The 17,193-nt window shown below is 46.2% G+C and overlaps 1 protein-coding gene across 8 annotated transcripts in view; it reads left to right on the top strand.

Moving 5' to 3' along the window:
* Nucleotides 1-17,193, top strand: part of ARID1B (AT-rich interaction domain 1B) — a 370,148-nt gene that overhangs the window by 104,588 nt on the left and 248,367 nt on the right. For all 8 annotated transcript variants that reach the window (XM_058662259.1, XM_058662090.1, XM_004595447.4 and 5 more), the window contains one exon: nucleotides 12,417-12,563. In XM_058662259.1, the coding sequence (XP_058518242.1) occupies nucleotides 12,417-12,563 (147 nt within the window). The remainder of the gene's footprint in view (nucleotides 1-12,416; nucleotides 12,564-17,193) is intronic.

Here is a 17,193-nt window from a genome sequence, read left to right as displayed (position 1 = left end):
ACTCCGCTGGACGCAGGCCACACAGCCTCTGTACTCTGCCTGCTGAGTCCCTGTGCATGTCCCCACTTGTGCTGAGGGACAGGCGGCGCAGTGAAACCCCAGGACTCCATCTTGCCATAGGAGAACCCGATGCTAATGCTCCTCCGCCTGCTTGGTTTTCAGAATTCACAGGAAGAGATTTGGAGCCAGGGTTGGGTCATGGCCACAGTCTGTGGAGAGGCCTATGGTATTACTACTATTTTCCCCAATCCTTTGTTTTCCACCACATACATCATTTAAATGTAGAGTCAGAGTAATGAGTACCAATATGTAGGACTCTGAGAATATATTTGTAAAAATTATTTCCAAATAATGCAGTTTTGGGGTCCAGTGTGGTGACATAGAGAGCTATTTGTCTCCCTGCAGCACTACCAATCCCATAAGGGCGCTGGTTCGTGTCCTGGCTGCTCCACTTCCCATCCAGCTCCCTGTGTGTGGCCTGGGAAAGCACTGGAGGATGGCTTAAAGTCCTGGGTCCCTGCATCTTCCGTGGGAGACCCGGGGGAGCCTCCTGGCTTCAACTCATCTCTGGCTGTTGTAGCCATTTGAGAGTGAACAGGTGGATGGACTATCTTTCTACCTCTTCTTCTCTCTGCAAATCTACATTTCAAGCAAAAATAAATATTTAAAAATACAATGCAGTTTTGAATTTTTCATTTTGGGGGAATTGGTAGTTTTTTCTCCTCATGTTTAATCAGCCTCATTTCCAAAGTCTTTCCACCTCTTTCTTCCATTGTTCAGTTTTAAAAATACATGTTGCATTTTTGTAAAAACCTATTTATTTCAAAGTGTTATACACAACGACCAGGGTGGGCAAGGCAGAAGCCAGGGACCTGTATCGTCATCTTGGTTTCCCATGTGAGTGGCAGGGAAGTGCTTGGACCCCCTGTGGCAGCACCCAGAAGGGAAGCCAGTTTTGAAGGGTTGGACCTTATCCACTAGGCTCCCCCCACCACATTCTTCCTATTTTAAGAGCATCGAAAGTCTCACCTCTGGTGGAAGGGCTATCCAAAGGACTTTAGATAGCTCCCAGTCAAATCCACAGTGCCCCCCACCACGCCTTCGTGCCCCTGTGAATCCCCAGGGAGAGTTTGGTTTGCTCTGTATAGTCCGTCCTGCTTCCCACCGCCAGGCACCCGTTTCTTGCTCTGCTCTGGCAGGGACTCCCTTTCCCAGGCCTCCTCCTGTGTGCTGTGTCTTCAGGATAGCAGCCTCCCTAGTCCTGCATCTGCAGCCTCAGCAGAGGTAAGCCCTGAAATCCTGCCTTGGCACAACGGCCTGGGCAGCTGGGAAAGCTCCTGGCTCCTCTTTCTGTGCTTATGAAAGCAGCCTCTGACTGGTAGAGCAGATTAGGTGGGAAGCCTGCAGGGTCTGGCCTTGGTGCCTCTCCTCCCCGCCTCTACAGCCCCAGGTGTCCTCGCCACACTCCCCCAGAGCCAAGTGGGCATTCTCAGAAACAAGAACAGCTCTAGCCTGCTGTGGATCTTAAGGTCCTGTGTGAAGACCCGCCTCTCCTAAGATGTGTGGAAAGTACTGCTTTGACTTTGGATTCTGTAATCTATTCTCATTTTAAAGAAATTGAAACAACTGAAAGGTTGCATTCACAGATGCCAAATTACCTGTTACAGGGTGGATAATAATATAACAAAGATGGAAAGTCCAAATTGCTTTCCAGCGAGCCATGTTTGTTGTCACACAAATGGCACCACGTGTGTGCTTTCCTGGACCCAAGGCCAGCAGTGTCGCCTTCCGGTCAGCCTTATGTTCTCGGGGCTGCTGCCCTCCCTGCGTTGGCTTCCCGCTGGCCCTGGGAGCTCCAGGCGCGGGCCTCCTGGTGCCTTCCAGTGGCAGGATTTCTCTTGCCTATGAGTGACTGCCCAAGTTTGGAATGGAAACTGCCCTTTGTTGGATGTTTTTAATATAAATCTTGGTATCCTGGATGTCAAAGCTTCCACGTTACCAGTCCGCACGATTCGTCTGACGGTTGAGTTTCTGCTGCTTCTGGACTGATACGTGCATGATCAGGCAGCTGCGTGCGGGAGTTTTCTGCCACTCCGAGATTAGACCACTCTTGTGGATGCTGGTTCTTTTTTCCTCACAAATAAGGTAGTGTGAGTTAACAGTCGTTTGGTGTTAGGCACCCCTCTTCATGCCAAATTAGTGTACATTGGAAATTATTGTCTATCTTTTGTAGCTTAAAATTCTGTAATAAGACCCATCATTCTATTTATTACACATGTGCTTTTCTCTGTGAGACTGCAGATTTTTTTTCCTGTTATTGCTTCTATTTAAGAAAGAAATAGACTGCCAATTGTACAGATTTGTGGTACTGAATGCCCTGGATGGGTCCTTGGGAAGAAAGAGTTTTAAAGTGCATAATTAGGGCACTTGAGCATAAAACTACAATTATGTCCTTGTGTGTTAATTTTGCGTACTGTAGGAGTTTCGTTCTTTGCTAGTGGTAAGTGGGAGGAAGCATTGTGCAGCCAGGGAATGCCGTCACTTCATGAATATTTCAATAGCGTCTCCTTTAATTGGCTGACCTGGAAAGGAAGATGAAACATCTGTAGCTAGGTGGTACAGAATACAAAGGGTGTACTAGACCCTTCTTTATAAAGGTAACTAAAAAAGTAATCTTCTTTTGTGCAGTGCTGCTTTCTGTGCCTTTGCCATGGTTCGTGCTGTTTTAGCTCCTGTTTAATTAACAGTAAAGAGGAACAGAGTCAAAGCAGTTTGAGTAATCCAAGGAAAGAAATCAAGAAGCCGAGTGGTCTGCCTAGCCTTTGATATGGCATTTGATCAGCAAAAGAAAGGCATTGGCAGAGAGGGTTGATTTGCTTGGTTGACCTGTACAAACGTGGGCTACTGTGTATAGTGTCCCAGCACCCTCCAGAAGCTTAGAGTTAATTCTATGAAAACTAAAAGATGTGCCACTTTACAAAATGGGTAATAATGTTGTAGGACTTGTTGCTCTAAAGAGGCAGCATGAACTGGAAATATAAATTAAGAGTATAAATAAATTCATGGCTAATAGATTCATAATGGTTATTAGCAAGAAATGAAGGCTGTTCAGGATCCATCTCTGCCTTTTTGAAATTGAGGTCAGGAGAAACACTCCCATTTAGTTCCCACAGCTTTTACACAATATTCACGCTGCAGAACATTGGTCTGACCTACTATTTGCTTAAGCTGTGATTTGCTAAATATAGAGCAGTTGCATTTAGAATAAGCAGTGAAATTTTTCAGGCCATTAATAATTGTAAAGAAATTTAAGCAAGATCATAGTTGTATTCTTTTATCATGTTTATGTCTGTCTTTTTTTTTCTTTTTAGTAGTGACATGTTTTCTGACCTGGTGATGATGTTTTACTTGTTTATTTTTGAATTTTCATCCATTTGAAATAAAGAGGGGGGCAAAGAGGAAGGGCTGGGCCAGACAGAAGCCAGGATCTCGAAGTTAGTATCAGAGTTTCTAGTGCAGGTGACAAGGGCCCAGGGAGCCATCATCAGCTGTTCCTCGGGGTGCATTAGCAACAAGCTAGATCAGAAGCAGGGCAGCAGGGGCTTGAACTGGCACTCTGATATGGATGTGGGCATTGTAAGTGGTGGTTCATACTGTCCGTCATGTGGTACCTGCCCCATGTTTATGTCTTCATAATTTTCATTATGTGCACTCTGTTAAACCAGGCTGATAAAACAGTTTTGCCATGAAGAGAAGAACTCTGAGAACTTTACAACTTTCCCAAATTGAAAGAGGTGAATTTGTTTCCTTATAGGCAGTTTTAGGCATTTCTAAGCTTAATGGTGAAGGGTTAGCTTATTCTAGATATGTTCTTTTCAATCTGTTAGAAAACAGCTCTGCTTTCCCTGCAAGTTTCTGATAGGAAGTAAAGCATAGATAAAAATGGAAGTCGGTGCTATAGCCCCATGAGCTCTGTGCAACTAACTGGGTGTGTAGTTAGCCACTGTAACCAGCTAGTTCGCTGATCCTTCGATACTTCAATAGCTTCATCACTGTGGGCTATATTTTCTGTTTATTCGACGCTGGGCAGAAAAGAAGCTTTCTAGCTTTAGCGTGTGTGATGCATACAGAAAGTGTTCAGTAAAGAGCTGACTGCTCTTTAATTTTTTAGGCCTAATATATGCCAAGTTGTTAGATTGGTTTTGTCTTTAGAGAAGCCTAAGGACAACACTTGCTTTCCTGTTCAGCAGGAGAGCGTGGAGGGGCCGTCATGCCTGAGCTGTGGAGAAGCCTCCCTGGGCTGTGCATTGGAGCAGTGGCAGATCTTGCTTGGTCTTGCAAAGTTGATGTTTTACTTTCTGGCACGTTAGTTTTGCCTGAACTTGTTGGCATGTTCAAATCTTCTTATGCAGTCGGCTCAGTCATGCATTAGCTTAGCATCTGAACTCCTTGCTGAGGGGAGTTTTCAGTCCGTCTCTGATTCATGGCACATGGTGTCTGATCCTTGTGTGAAATCAGAAGCCAGCAGAATTTACTGCATTCGAGTGGATCTGGGGAGCTTCTTGTATCTTTTTGCCTTGCTATTTGGTAGAGTTTACCTGGAAGGGCTCTACTGTATGAGAAGCCAGCAAAAATTACAGAGCTCTGTGCTGTTCAGGATAAATTGTTATATACTTTTTGATAACCCTTAGAAAACAGCAACAAATAATCCAAAATAAATTGTGTTTTGTCCTAGATTCATGAGAAACATTGAGTCATTTAAGACATAACAGCAATTGCTGTGTGTTCTTTCAGGCTGTTCTCCATACATACTAAACACAATTTTCATGTTCAGAAAGAACATAGTATTTATTATATGAAGTTTTGTAACCTTTTGTCCATTAAGATCCAGTCCAGTAATCGCAGTGCAAATATTTTGCAGTTAACCACATGTGCATGTATGTGGAGCATGAGAATATTTTTAATGATTCCAGATTGTTTTATTGAACCACTCTGGACTTAGACATGTGGGACATTTTCATATATTTGAAAAAATTAATTCATTTATTTGAAAGACAGAATGACACGGGGAGACACCAACAGATAGGCAGAGATCTCTCTACTGGTCACTCTTGATGCCAGGAAAGGCAGGGATGGGCCAGGCTGAAGTCAGGTGCCAACTGGGTATCCCCCATGTGCTCAGGTCTTCCTCACGTCCTTTCTAGGCACTTCCACAGAAAGCTGGGTCGGAAGTGGGGAGTCAGGATTCGAATCGACATTTCAAGTGGCAGCCTAAGCTGATGCACCGCAACACTTGTCCCTCTGTGTTTTTGAGTGTGATTGTGCTGAACCCCTTGCTGCAGAGATCTTTGCATACTTGTTTTATATATTTTTAAGATAAACCCCCTACATAAAACTCTGGGTCCTGTGGGTGTTTCTGTAACTTGGATACTCACTTGAACTTGCCTACTCACTGTAGTAATTTCAGCAAGCCCAAGTGCTCTGTGACATCCTGAATTAATGTCAAGTAAAAATACGAATACTCATTGTTAAATATCCAGGAAGAGTTGTTATTTAATTATGTTAGGCATGGATAAGACAGGAGTGGTTTAAGGATAAATATGTTCTGGAACTATAAGAAAATGAGAACGTAGCAGCTTCTGCACTTCTTCCGGATGAAGCGTATTCACATTCTGCCTTTATTCTTGAGGTACACTGTGTGTACAGCACAGTGCCCAGGTCTTTATGCACAGTTCAGTCAGTGTTCACAAACATATACACCTGTGAAAGCACTACCCAGGTAAGGGGTGGACTCTGACCCAGTGCCTCAGGCCTCTTCTCAGCCAGGCACTTATCCTCACAGTAAGGTAACGTAAATAGCTCATAGGGTATGTATATGTTTAATAGTTCTTAAAAATGCAATTCTGGAGGAAAATGTAGATACTATAGAACTTAAAACAGATCTGAGGTTGATGGGAAACTTATACTAAAAATAACAGGTCTTTCAAAAGAATGAAGTTGGGGAGAGCAGGTGTGGTGTCTTAGTGGATCAGGCTGCCATTTGGGACACGGGCATCCCACATTGGATCCCTGGTTTGAATCTTAGCTGCAAAAGATGGCATGAGCACACAGGTCTCTGCTGCCCATGTGGGAGAGCCAACTGGGGCACTGGGCTCCTGGCTGTGGCCTGTTGGTCCCATGCTGGCAATTGTGGTCATTTGGCCAGTGGACATGGGGACAGAAGCTCAGTATCTCTCTCCCCTTATCTCTGTCTTTGTTTCTCCCTAAGTCACTTTGCCTTCCAAATAAATAAGTAAATAAATCTGTAAAAAGGGGAAAGAAATTGGATCCTTTACTTTATGCTGTGTAATATGAAAATGAGCTCTGAATGAATCACATATCCCCAGAATGGGGGAGAACAATAAGGGTTTATGGCTAATAGATGCAGCTTGGGGGGCGTGATGAAACGGACACTGTGGGTGGTGGGGATCGATTCCAATAGTGGGCATAGACTCAGTTCTGCCACTGCCCTCTGCTTCTTCAGGGGTGAAAGGGTGTGTTTTATGTAATTTTGAGAGATTGATGAAAGGGGGGAGAGGGCAGATTCCATTGCCCAGCACAAACTCAGCCTGGGAGGATCAGGGAGGCAGGCGCGTTCGCCTCGTCGGGTACACTGGGGTCCGCTCAGGGTCCAGCCCAGTGCTCTCATTCATAACTGCCGGCAAGGCCACTAGATTGAGGTGACGGAGGGCTGGCAGCCCCACGATGTAGTTGCTGTGTTGCCGTGTGATAACTTAGATCAGGAAGGGTTATGATACTGCCCTGTCATGTTTATGAGCTGTTGTGAGATGCAGTTGGGGGTGGACCCTTGTTTAGCCCTTACATTATACTGTATATGCGGACTCCGTATGCTAATATGCCAACTCCACGGGATTCACTGGGCAGGTAACTGTTGGCGTTTCAGGTCCAGCTTTCTGAGGACAATGACTGCTTCACTGAGCAGGTCCTGTCCTGTGCAGTTGACATTGCAAAATGGATCTGGGAGGTTTTTTTGTGTGAAAAGTTGTGTGGTGAGCAGGGTTGCACAGGTCCTTTAGTGTGCGGACGGAGCAGTGTCATTTCATAGCATGCTGGCCCGTGGGATTGTTTACTCTGTGAGGTGTCTTGCACAGTTAGCAGGCCTTGCAGGAGCCCTGGGAAATGCTGGCCTGGAGTCTTTCCTGTTGGGGTTCAGTCCTTCCTCCTGGCCCTGCCGGCGGCGGGGCTGGTCTATAGTCAGCCTAGGGATCTCTAGAGCAGAGACCTAACAGAGCCTGCTCAAGGACAGAGGACATGGACACTGGCCTAGGTGGCCTCTCCTGGAGGACCCTCCTCCTTCTGTGGGGAGAGGTGGCCTGGGGTGGAGCCAAGGCCTTTGTTTTAGAATGTAACATTATGAAATCAATAAGCATGCAAGAAAGTACAGAAACAAATACAACACGCAGGTTTGCAACCAAGCCCAGATGATGGGTGTTAGCATGTGAAGCTGACATGTTAGCCCTGGTGTCCCCCCAGGCTGAGTGTGGACTTACTGGAGTGTTAGCCCAGGTGTTCCCCCTGGCTGAGTGTGGACTTACTGGAGTGTTAGCCCTGATGTCCCCCCAGGCAGAGTGTGGACTTACTGGAGTGTTAGCCCTGGTGTCCCCCCAGGCTGAGTGTGGACTTACTGGAGTGTTAGCCCAGGTGTTCCCCCTGGCTGAGTGTGGACTTACTAGAATGTTAGTCCAGGTGTCCCTCTCTCCCCAGGCTGAGTGTGGACTTACTGGAGTGTTAGCCCTGGTGTCCCCCCAGGCTGAGTGTGGACCTACTGTAGTGTTAGCCTGGTGCAACCCCCCCCCACAGGCTAAGTGTGAACTTACCTTTGGGTGTGCGTACCTCTGAGTGTAAGTGCGTTCATAGACTTGGCAAGTACGTACAAGTGATGTGATATGGGCAAGCTTTCATCACCGTAATACAACCTAGGAAAAACACTAGCTTGAAAATAAGGTTTGAGTTACTTTTTTTTTCTTTAAAGATTCATTTATTTATTTGAAAGTCAGTGCTACACACAGAGAGGAAGAGACAGAGATCTTTAACATGCTGGATCACCCTCCAGGTGGCCACAGCGGCCAGAGCCAGGAGCCACAAGTTTCATCCAGATCTCCCCTGTGGGGAGATACTGTACCATCTTGTGGAACTCCAGCCCGGTGTCCATGTGGGATGCTTGCGTCTCAGCTGGCGGCTTCACCCACTCCAGTACGACGCTAGCTCCCATTAGGACCATTTCGGTGTGGGGTCTGGATCCTTTGTACTGCTGTGCAGAGTTGAATTGTGAGACTGCCGCCAAGTTACTGTTCCTGCTTCCTCCTCGTTTTGGAGTCAGAGTGTCCTCTTCGTGGTGACTGTAAACAGAGCTGCACTGAACATCCTTCCTGGTGCACACGAGTGCCTCGTGGGCATGCACTTCCAAGACACACCGCGGGGCTCTGGGCTCAGTACATTTCCATCATTTCACAATGTGGGGTCTGGCGAGATGAAAACCTGGAGTCTAGGATTAGGCTCATTTAGCACAGTGCAGAGCTGTGAACGTTAATACATGTGTCCTTACAGGGATTACTTCCTAAAATAAATACCTAAAGGGAGGGAATCATTTTTAGCTATACTTTCCCTCTCCAAAGTACTTGGATGCATTTGCATTGCTTTGAAAAGTGGAATCACTTTTCTATTATTGTGCGTGTTCCTGCACCACTTAAGGATTCTCTTAATTTAGAAAGGAGTGAAGTAAATTCTTTTTCTTTTTTTTTTTTTTTTTAAGTCACTGAAGTTCTGATTGCAGGCATTTCTGGAGATTCCCACTTAGTCTAACTTAGTGGTACTAGTGTATTTGTTTAGATCGAGGGCCCAGAACAGCTGCCGCAAGATGGAGGCTCCCTGGGGTTAGGGCACTGTGCTGGGGGTGCTGCGTGCAGGGTTTTCCCATGTGAGATGAAACCAAACGTGCACCTGCTTGGGGTGGTACAGATGATTTCGGTTTTCCATGTGCTTTGTTCTGTCTTGCTTTGTGATCCATTGAACTACATTCGTCCACTTTGACTCGGAAATCCTTCTCCAGGAGGCATCCTTGAGTGTGGGAGTTGTGTGGTAGTGATGAGGACAGATGACCAACCAGTGAGCACAGAACGGTGGGGGTCAATGACGTTGCCTAAGGCAGGTGATAAAACAGGCAAGCACATGAGGAAGATGTCCGCTTACCGCAGCTCCCCCGGCAGCACAGGAACTGTGGGCTACAGTCACTAGCATGCCAGGGTCTGGTGATCGTAGTTATCCTGAAATGATGACAAACTGGGATATGGGTTAAAAACAAAGCAACAGCTCCCAGTTGACCAATTAGGTTCCACATAGCTAAGTTGCTGCATGAGAGAATCATATAGCCAGTAAAATACCTGCCTCTCCTCCCAGCCTGGTGCTGGCACAGGGCAGCATCTCAGGCCCCGGCACGGGAGCAGGCTGAGCCAACAGGAGGGGCTTCCCTGCTGGGCTGCTGGCTGCCATGATGTTTGTACTGCCCATTTATGTTTCATGATCATGATGTTTTGATTCAAGAAGTCTAAGAAGTACAGATCTCTAAATGTCTTGCATATAGATTGTTTAAAACATAGCCAATAATAATGACTGTTTAAAAAGCAGGCCTTAGTTTCAGGCAGGTGGATTATATTGAGAAAGTGGGTTTTAAAGTTAACACTGAAAGAGCGTTAATAGCTTAGGGGTGGGAAACGCTGTAACTTGCAGTGGAGTCTAAAGTACTAGCTGTGTTTGTACAACTTCCAGGGAAGGGGGCAGTGTTTCTGCTGACAGTGCCAATGTAAATGAATAGAGGAGATAGCCCCATTTTACAGTTGGAGATGTGAGACCTGTGCAGTCATGTGGTCAACTGCATTCACACACCCTGGGTGGGGCAGGAGCTGGGCTCAGAGTTCAGGAACCACTGGGGCTGCTGCTGGGGGTTGGCAGACACAAGGGTAGCCTGACACACCAGCCTCTGTGGCACACACAGGGTGCATCTGGAAGAATGGCAGGTGGGCTGTGAGTGGACACATGTTTAGGCTGGTGTCCCCTCAAAAGGCTCTCCTGAAATCTGTCACTGTACCCTGCTCTGCCCCCTGCCTGTTAATGGATTACAGAAAATGGTTCTGGAAGTTAGAGTCTGCCGTCGAGTTTAGCGATTCCTACAACATGTCCTGTTGTTGTCTAACTTAGGCAAGAGGCATCCCTTCCCCAAATAACACTTACATTGTTGTGCATGAGGGTTTCCATAAATGAGAAAGCCAGCACAGTGAAATGCAGTTCCTAGGGGAGTTGCTGGCTGTGTTGACTGAGCTTTGCAGTCATTTTAACACTGGCAGGAAGTGTTAGCCTAACTGCTTCAAATCAAACTGCAGAGATGCTGGTGTGAGAGATAGTATTAGATATCAAATAGAACATATGGGTGTTTAGCGGGAGGGAGTGTGTGGTGGTGGTATGCGGGATTCCAGCATGTGGAACTGTATTTTGTGGAAATTCTTTGACTTGGCTTATGGCAGGGACATACATTCATTATGAAATATCAAACTGTAAAATAAATAAAAGCAAAGAATTCAACTGTGGTGCAAAATGGTTTTCAATGCAGACGCAAATGATCTGGCGGCAGAGGTGAGTTGACTGGCCCCGGCTCTGGGGTTGGTGCTGGGCCAGGGAAGCCGGAGCTAGGCCTTCTGGCCTGCTGCTGTTGGTGGATACTGTGCTCTCAGAGTGGGAGGTCTTGGTTTCTCCCCACCGTGAGTTCCATGGTCAGGTGGCAGGCCGGTCTCCCCTCACCCTTGGGTGTGTGGACTCCTGGGGCCCAGTTCCTGCAGTCCTCAGCTGGGCCTGCTGTGCTGTGCCCAGGGAGCTGCACCGCTCACAGCTGCGCACGGCTCCCTGCTGTCCTCGTCTAGCTGACTTCCTGTTTCTTTACTACTCCCTCTCTCCCATCAGGGATATAGAATGTTCATAAAATTCTCATTTTCTTTTCTTTTTAAATATTCATTTATTATTTTTATTGGAAAGTCAGATTTACGAAGAGAAGGAGAGACAGAAAGATCAACTGTCTGGTGGTATACCCCCCCCAGGTGGCCGCAATGTCCAGAACTGATCCAATCCGAAACCAGGAGCCAGGAGCTTCTGCCAGGTCTCCCACATGGGTGCAGCGTGCCAAGGGTTTGAGCCATCCTTGACTGCTCTTGGAGGGAACTGGATGGATGCGAAGTGGAGCAGCTAGCATGCAAACTGGCACCTATATGGGATCCTGGTGCATGAAAGGCAAGACCTTTAGCTACTAGACTACTGCGCTGGGCCCTGGAGTTCTCATTCTCAAAAAAATTTTTAAAAGATTCATTCATTTTTTACTTGAAGAGCAGGTTTATAGAGAGAGAAAGCAATTTCTATTCACTGGTTCACTCCCCAAAGAGCCACTCTGAAGCCAGAAGCCTTTTCTGGGTCTCCCAAGTGGATGTAGGGGCCAAAGGACTTGGGTTATGCTCCACTGCTTTCCCAGACCACAAGCAGGGAGCCGGATGGGATGTGGAGCTGCCGGGACTCGAACCAGTGCGCATATGGGATGAGAGCGCTACAGGCAGAGGATTAGCCAGTTGAGTCTGTGTACTGGCCCTCATTTTCAAAATTTTTGAAACATGATCAGTGAATGATGTATCTGTTACGTGACAGAAGATTTTCCTCCAATGGTGCCTTTGAGGTCTCCTGCCTCCCATGAGAGGTGGGGAAAGCTGAGTAGCCTGTTCTGTGTATGTCTGGTGTTTGCAAGGCACGTCACGTGTGCTGTTGCTTGCTTTGCCGACTGAGACGACAGTAACAGTGCTTTACTAGAAAGCTCGTGTTGGTGGCTGGGTTGTTTGGTGTATATGATATTTATAAAGGAAAGAAAGTATCTTTAGCAAAAATGTGAATACAGTTGCTAATGTTTCTGGCATGCATCTGCTATAAATGTCCTGACAGCCTTCCACGGTCGCTTTGACCTGTGGAACCAACAGCACAGTCATCCTACAGAGTGTTAGTGAGCTGACTTCTGGGGCCTCTCCTCAGCCGAGGCAGTTCCTGGGGGTGCCCCGAGCAGGAGGCGCCTCCGCCCCGGTTGCTTTTTAGGATGTTATCAATGCTTAACATTTCACAAAACGTGATTATTATTAAGGCAGAGCCATGTTATCTTTGACTTCTGTGACTGTGTTAGTAGAAGACTGCATGCCAGTTTATCTGACAAAGAGGATGAAAATATTCCGTTCAGTTGCTTAGCAAGAACTCACTCTGTGCTACTGCCTTAAAACTGCTTGATTTCCCTTTCTTGCATGTTTTAATTTCCTCATTTTCTTTGCTTGACTTTTTGACAGATGCCACCTCAGTATGGACAGCAAGGCGTGAGCGGTTACTGCCAGCAGGGCCAGCAGCCTTACTACAACCAGCAGCCGCCGCCGCACCTCCCGCCGCAGGCGCAGTACCTCCCGGCCCAGTCCCAGCAGAGGTACCAGCCTCAGCAGGTGAGCACAGCCCACTGCTCCCAGGTTCTGTTATCTCCTGCAGGTCTGTGTGCAGAGGCAGCCCGGGGCCCAAAAATCTGCACCCCTGTTAAGAGTGGTGGTCCTTGGTGGGTAAAAATTGTGGTTTTAATACAATGCAAAACCAGAGCCTCATCTGCCCCCTCTCCCTCCCTTCCACTGTCTCCCGTCCTCCCCCACTTGGCCCTCTCTGTGGGTGGAGGCGGGCGAGAATGGCGAGCGTTAGAGCTGCCTGCTTGCTAGCCGGTGATGAGGAAGGCTCCGGTGAGTGCAGGCTCATTGTCGTTTGTGGTCTGAATCTTGCGACATGGAGCTTGGCCGCTTTGTGAGGGAGTGTTCAGGAGAAAGTCTTCATCCTTGTACTGTGTTTGCTTCTGAGCTGGTCTAACTTGTGTGTCAGTGGGTAAGTGTATCGCCTCAAGCTGTGTTGCCCTTGACACTGTTGCTGTCCTTCGATAAGCCCCAGTCACCTCCACTCCAGTGCATTAAGGGGCTAGGAGAAACAGAGTTGTCAGCTGTGTCATGCCGTTTCGGCCTAAGTGCGCCTCATTAAATACTCTGAGGTTATTAGGACATATATATTTCAGTGAATGTGGTTCATGGGAAAATAGTGCCTCTGTACGTTTATTATAGAGATTTAGATTGAGTTTTAGAGGGTGACTCGTGACGTGGAACAGAGGCCTGGTTAAGCAACACTTGCTGGGAACTCAGGTAAATGCTGGGGTGCGTGACCGGCCAGAGCATCCTCACTGCATTCCGTCTTGATTGTTTTCTCTTGCTCTGTGGAGAGTGAGCCTGGTGAAGCCGGGAAAGACACAGGTGGTTTTAACTTTTCATTTTGAACAAAGTCAATAAATGTATCGGCCTTAATTTGATCAGTTCGGCTGACTTCGTAAGTGTTGGCTTGGGTTTGCTGAGGTCTACTCTCCTAGGACTACCTAAAGACCGTGTGTGACATGAAGTTGACCATGTTGAAGCAGCGACCAGAGTTCAAAGTTTCGAAGCTTCTTGCCTTTCCTGTGTAGGTTTCCAGAATGTTGACATGTGTGGGGTTTGTGCAAGTGAGAATGCACGTTGTTTCAGAGTGAGCTGACCTAGTGCTTTATTAGAGTGTGTGAAAACTTAAAACCACTTTGAGTATCAGTTCTTTCAAGAGAGAGGTGTTATCTGGGTTTGTGATAAAATTACCAGCTTTTCCAAGCAGCATGCAAAACTTTTCCGAACTTCTCTGTGGACGTGGAATGTTGTGAGGACTCCTGCCCAAGAACCCATTGTTCATTTTACTCTAGTGTATGAAATGAATCTCTGATTATAAAACAAGTTTGATTAAGGATTCACAATGCCTGTCATTTCTTTCAGGACCAAGTTCAAAATTTACTTCCTTTTATGAAGCCTTTACTGAGACTTCCAGCACTTGGCAATTAGTTATTTAACATCCTTCACATTTAAATATTTCAAGTGCACTGCAGGTGGAATGTTATTTTAGTGAATGCTATTTTATGTGCTTACTTGAGGGATATCTAATGTTTTGATGATATATTATTTGAACAGTTTGGATATGACAAGTTACATGTTAAGAAAAACTACATAGCCATGATTCTTCAGTGTAAGTGTGATCACTGGAGACTGTTCTGAGTGAAAGTAGACACTCCTTCAGGGTAATATTGCAGAATTTTTCCTTGTTCAGACTGCCTAGCTTTAGAGTGAAGGGCCTGTTGGGGTTTCGTTCGAGTCGTTGTGGGACAGAAGGGTGGAGTTTGAGACAGGTTTCCTAGCCAGGCAGTCTGGTTTGACAAGAACAGTCCCGGCTTTTAGAGTTTGTTGGCCTGACACTTTTACAAAAGTTTGTCTAACAGTGATAAAATCCCCCTAAATCAATCCCAAAAGGAAAGGTTTTCAAGAGAGTATTATCAAAATCAAGCCAGACTGTAATAAAAATTTATAACACTACATTCACATACTTTTAAAGACCCAAGAATCGTGACTCTTCAATCAGAGCATTCCTTCTGATATGCTTGCTTGATTATTAAAATTTATATATTTGACAGAGGGAGAACAAGAGCAAGTGAGTGAGTGAGCTTCTGCCCACAGACCCATTTCCTGGGTACCTAAGCCCTCGCCTCTGCCTCACTGTGTCCGCATTGCCAGGAAGCTGGAGTCAGCAGCTCCAGGTGTGTCTGGGCAGTTCACCTGGCCACTCTGGATTTTATCCAAGGCTGTCAGACAGCAAATACACTTTGTATCTTAATGTGATTGGTTCCTCCTCACTGTTTGAAATTTTAAAAGGGGAGCATCCGGAGAGAAGTCTCTTCTCAATCTTAGCTGCCCTTGCCCACGTCACTGCCTACCCTCCGATTTGCCAGGAAAGCCACTTTGCTTTCCTTTGTTGTGTGTTTTTCTGGAGTGTCCTTTATAGAAAGGAGTACAATATCATATTGAACATTTTGCCCTATTTTGTACAAATGACGGCGCAGTATGGTACACTACCATACATACACTACAGATTATTCTTTTTTTTTCCCCCTCTCCAACTCACTTAGATGCTACTTCCCAGAGAACTCTGCTGAGAAGTCCATATAGGGCTCCTCTGATCTGTTTTACAGTTGTATCCCATTTTGTGGAGTAGCATTCTGTGCTTAACTGATTCTTTGGGTTGCAAATGACACATGCTGCTATGATACACATTGTTGTGTCTGTGTCACTCTATAGGCAGCAACAATGTCTGTAGGGAAGCTTCCTGGCAGCAGTACCCCGAGGCAGAGGCTGTGTGCCTCTGCCGTTGAGGAGAGAGTACACTTAACTCTTCACAGGTGATACACCATCTGCATTCCTGCCACCTGTGTGAGAGGGCTGCTTCCCCACACATGACAGTGGCATGGTTTTGCCAAGGTTCTGGATTTGTGCAGATCTCGTCACAAATGTTTTAGTACACATTTGTCTTGTTAGAAGTGATGCGGAGCATTGCACTTATTTTAAAAGCATTTGGGTTTTCTTTTTTTTTTTTCAGACTGTACACTGACACTTTTAAAAAAAGATTTATTTATTTGCATTGAAAAGGCGGTTTTATAGAGAGGAGATTCAGAAAGAAAGATCTTCTGTCTGCTGGCCTACTGTCCAAGAGGCACCAAAAGCTAGAGTGATGCCGATCTAAAACCAGGAGCCAGAAGCTTCTTTCCGTGTCTCCCACGCGGATGCAGGGTCCCAAGACTTTGGGCTGTCCTCTACTGCATTCCCAGGCCACAAGCAGGGAGCTGGATGGGAAGTGGAGCAGGTGCCCACATGGGATCCCGGTGCATGCAAGGCAAGGATTTAGCCTTTAGGCAATTGTGTCAGACTGATACTTTTTTTTATATTGCATTTTTGTTTAGTCTTTGCCTTTTAAAAGTTAATATGTTATCTGGGCCAGGAAGCCCCACTTCCCATCCAGCTCCCTGTCTGTGGCCTGGGAAAGCAGTCGAGGATGACCCAAAGCCTTGGGTTCCTGTACCTGTGTGGCAGACCTGGAGGAAGCTCCGCTGTTGCGGGCACTTGGGGGGTGAATCATCAGACGGAAATTCTTCCTCTCTATCTCTCCTGCTCTCTGTATATCTGACTTTGCAATAAAAATAAATAAGTCTTTTTAAAAAAGTTAATATGTATTCTGACAGTTATTATAGGTTTCATACCATGCATAATTAAAAAAATTGTTAGAATTACCGATCTCTTGTGATTTCTGGATTTCTCTCTAGTGGGTGTTTGAAAGACCCTTTGGTACTGCCAGGTTGTAAAGGAACTCTCCTGTTTTATTTATAATATTTTTCTATCTGTGGAGAGAGGCAGAGATATGAGCAAATGTAATTGGAATATTTCAATGCATTTTCTTACAGGCTCTTGTATTAGTCAGTGTTTTGTAACAGAGCTTCTTCCAGGTCTCCCAAGTTGGCGCAGGGCCCCAAGGCCTTGGGCCATCCTCAGCTGCTCTCCCAGGCCACAGGCAGGGAGCTGGATGGGAAGCAGAGCATCTGGAACTTAAACTGGCACCAGTGTTGGATACCAGCCCTGCTGGTAGATGACTGCCTTGCTACAGCACCACACCAGTCCCTCTGTGTGCGTGTCTGTGTGTGTGTTTCCAGGAAACAGGCAATACTAACAACGCATAATGATAAAGCAAGCAGAAGTCTCTTGCTTGAACAGTTGGAGTTTGGGTGGATCACAGTGGTCAGACCAGCAGCCTATTTGTTGTGGCAGCAGCAGCTGGACTTGGGACAGGGAGGGAACATCGTACGGTGTCCTATCCCACCTTGGAGTGGTAGGACGAAGGGCTGTGTGCTACAGATTCCCAAAAGGGATTAGGGAGCTGAGGGTCAGGACTCAGGGTTTTGTAAGTAATTAGCTATTTTGATGTTTAGGGGTTTGGTGTGGACAGAGTTACCTTGGTAAGTGCTAGCCACCGAGACAAAGCATGCTAGACTGACCTGGGGTATGGGAATCTGTTGTTGGAGAGGGTGTTGTCTCCTTGCAGGGGGTTCGGCTTGTTGTTGGAACAAGGATCTGCTAGTTTGCTTAGAGGTTGTTTTTATTTTGTAAGAGAATTCTTTTTAAAGATTTTTTTTTATTTATTTTATTTTATTTT

This window comes from Ochotona princeps, chromosome 1 (genome assembly GCF_030435755.1).
Source record: "Ochotona princeps isolate mOchPri1 chromosome 1, mOchPri1.hap1, whole genome shotgun sequence".
NCBI lineage: Eukaryota > Metazoa > Chordata > Mammalia > Lagomorpha > Ochotonidae > Ochotona > Ochotona princeps.
Note: the sequence above shows the minus strand (reverse complement) of the source record. Positions and strands in the feature narration are given on the sequence as shown.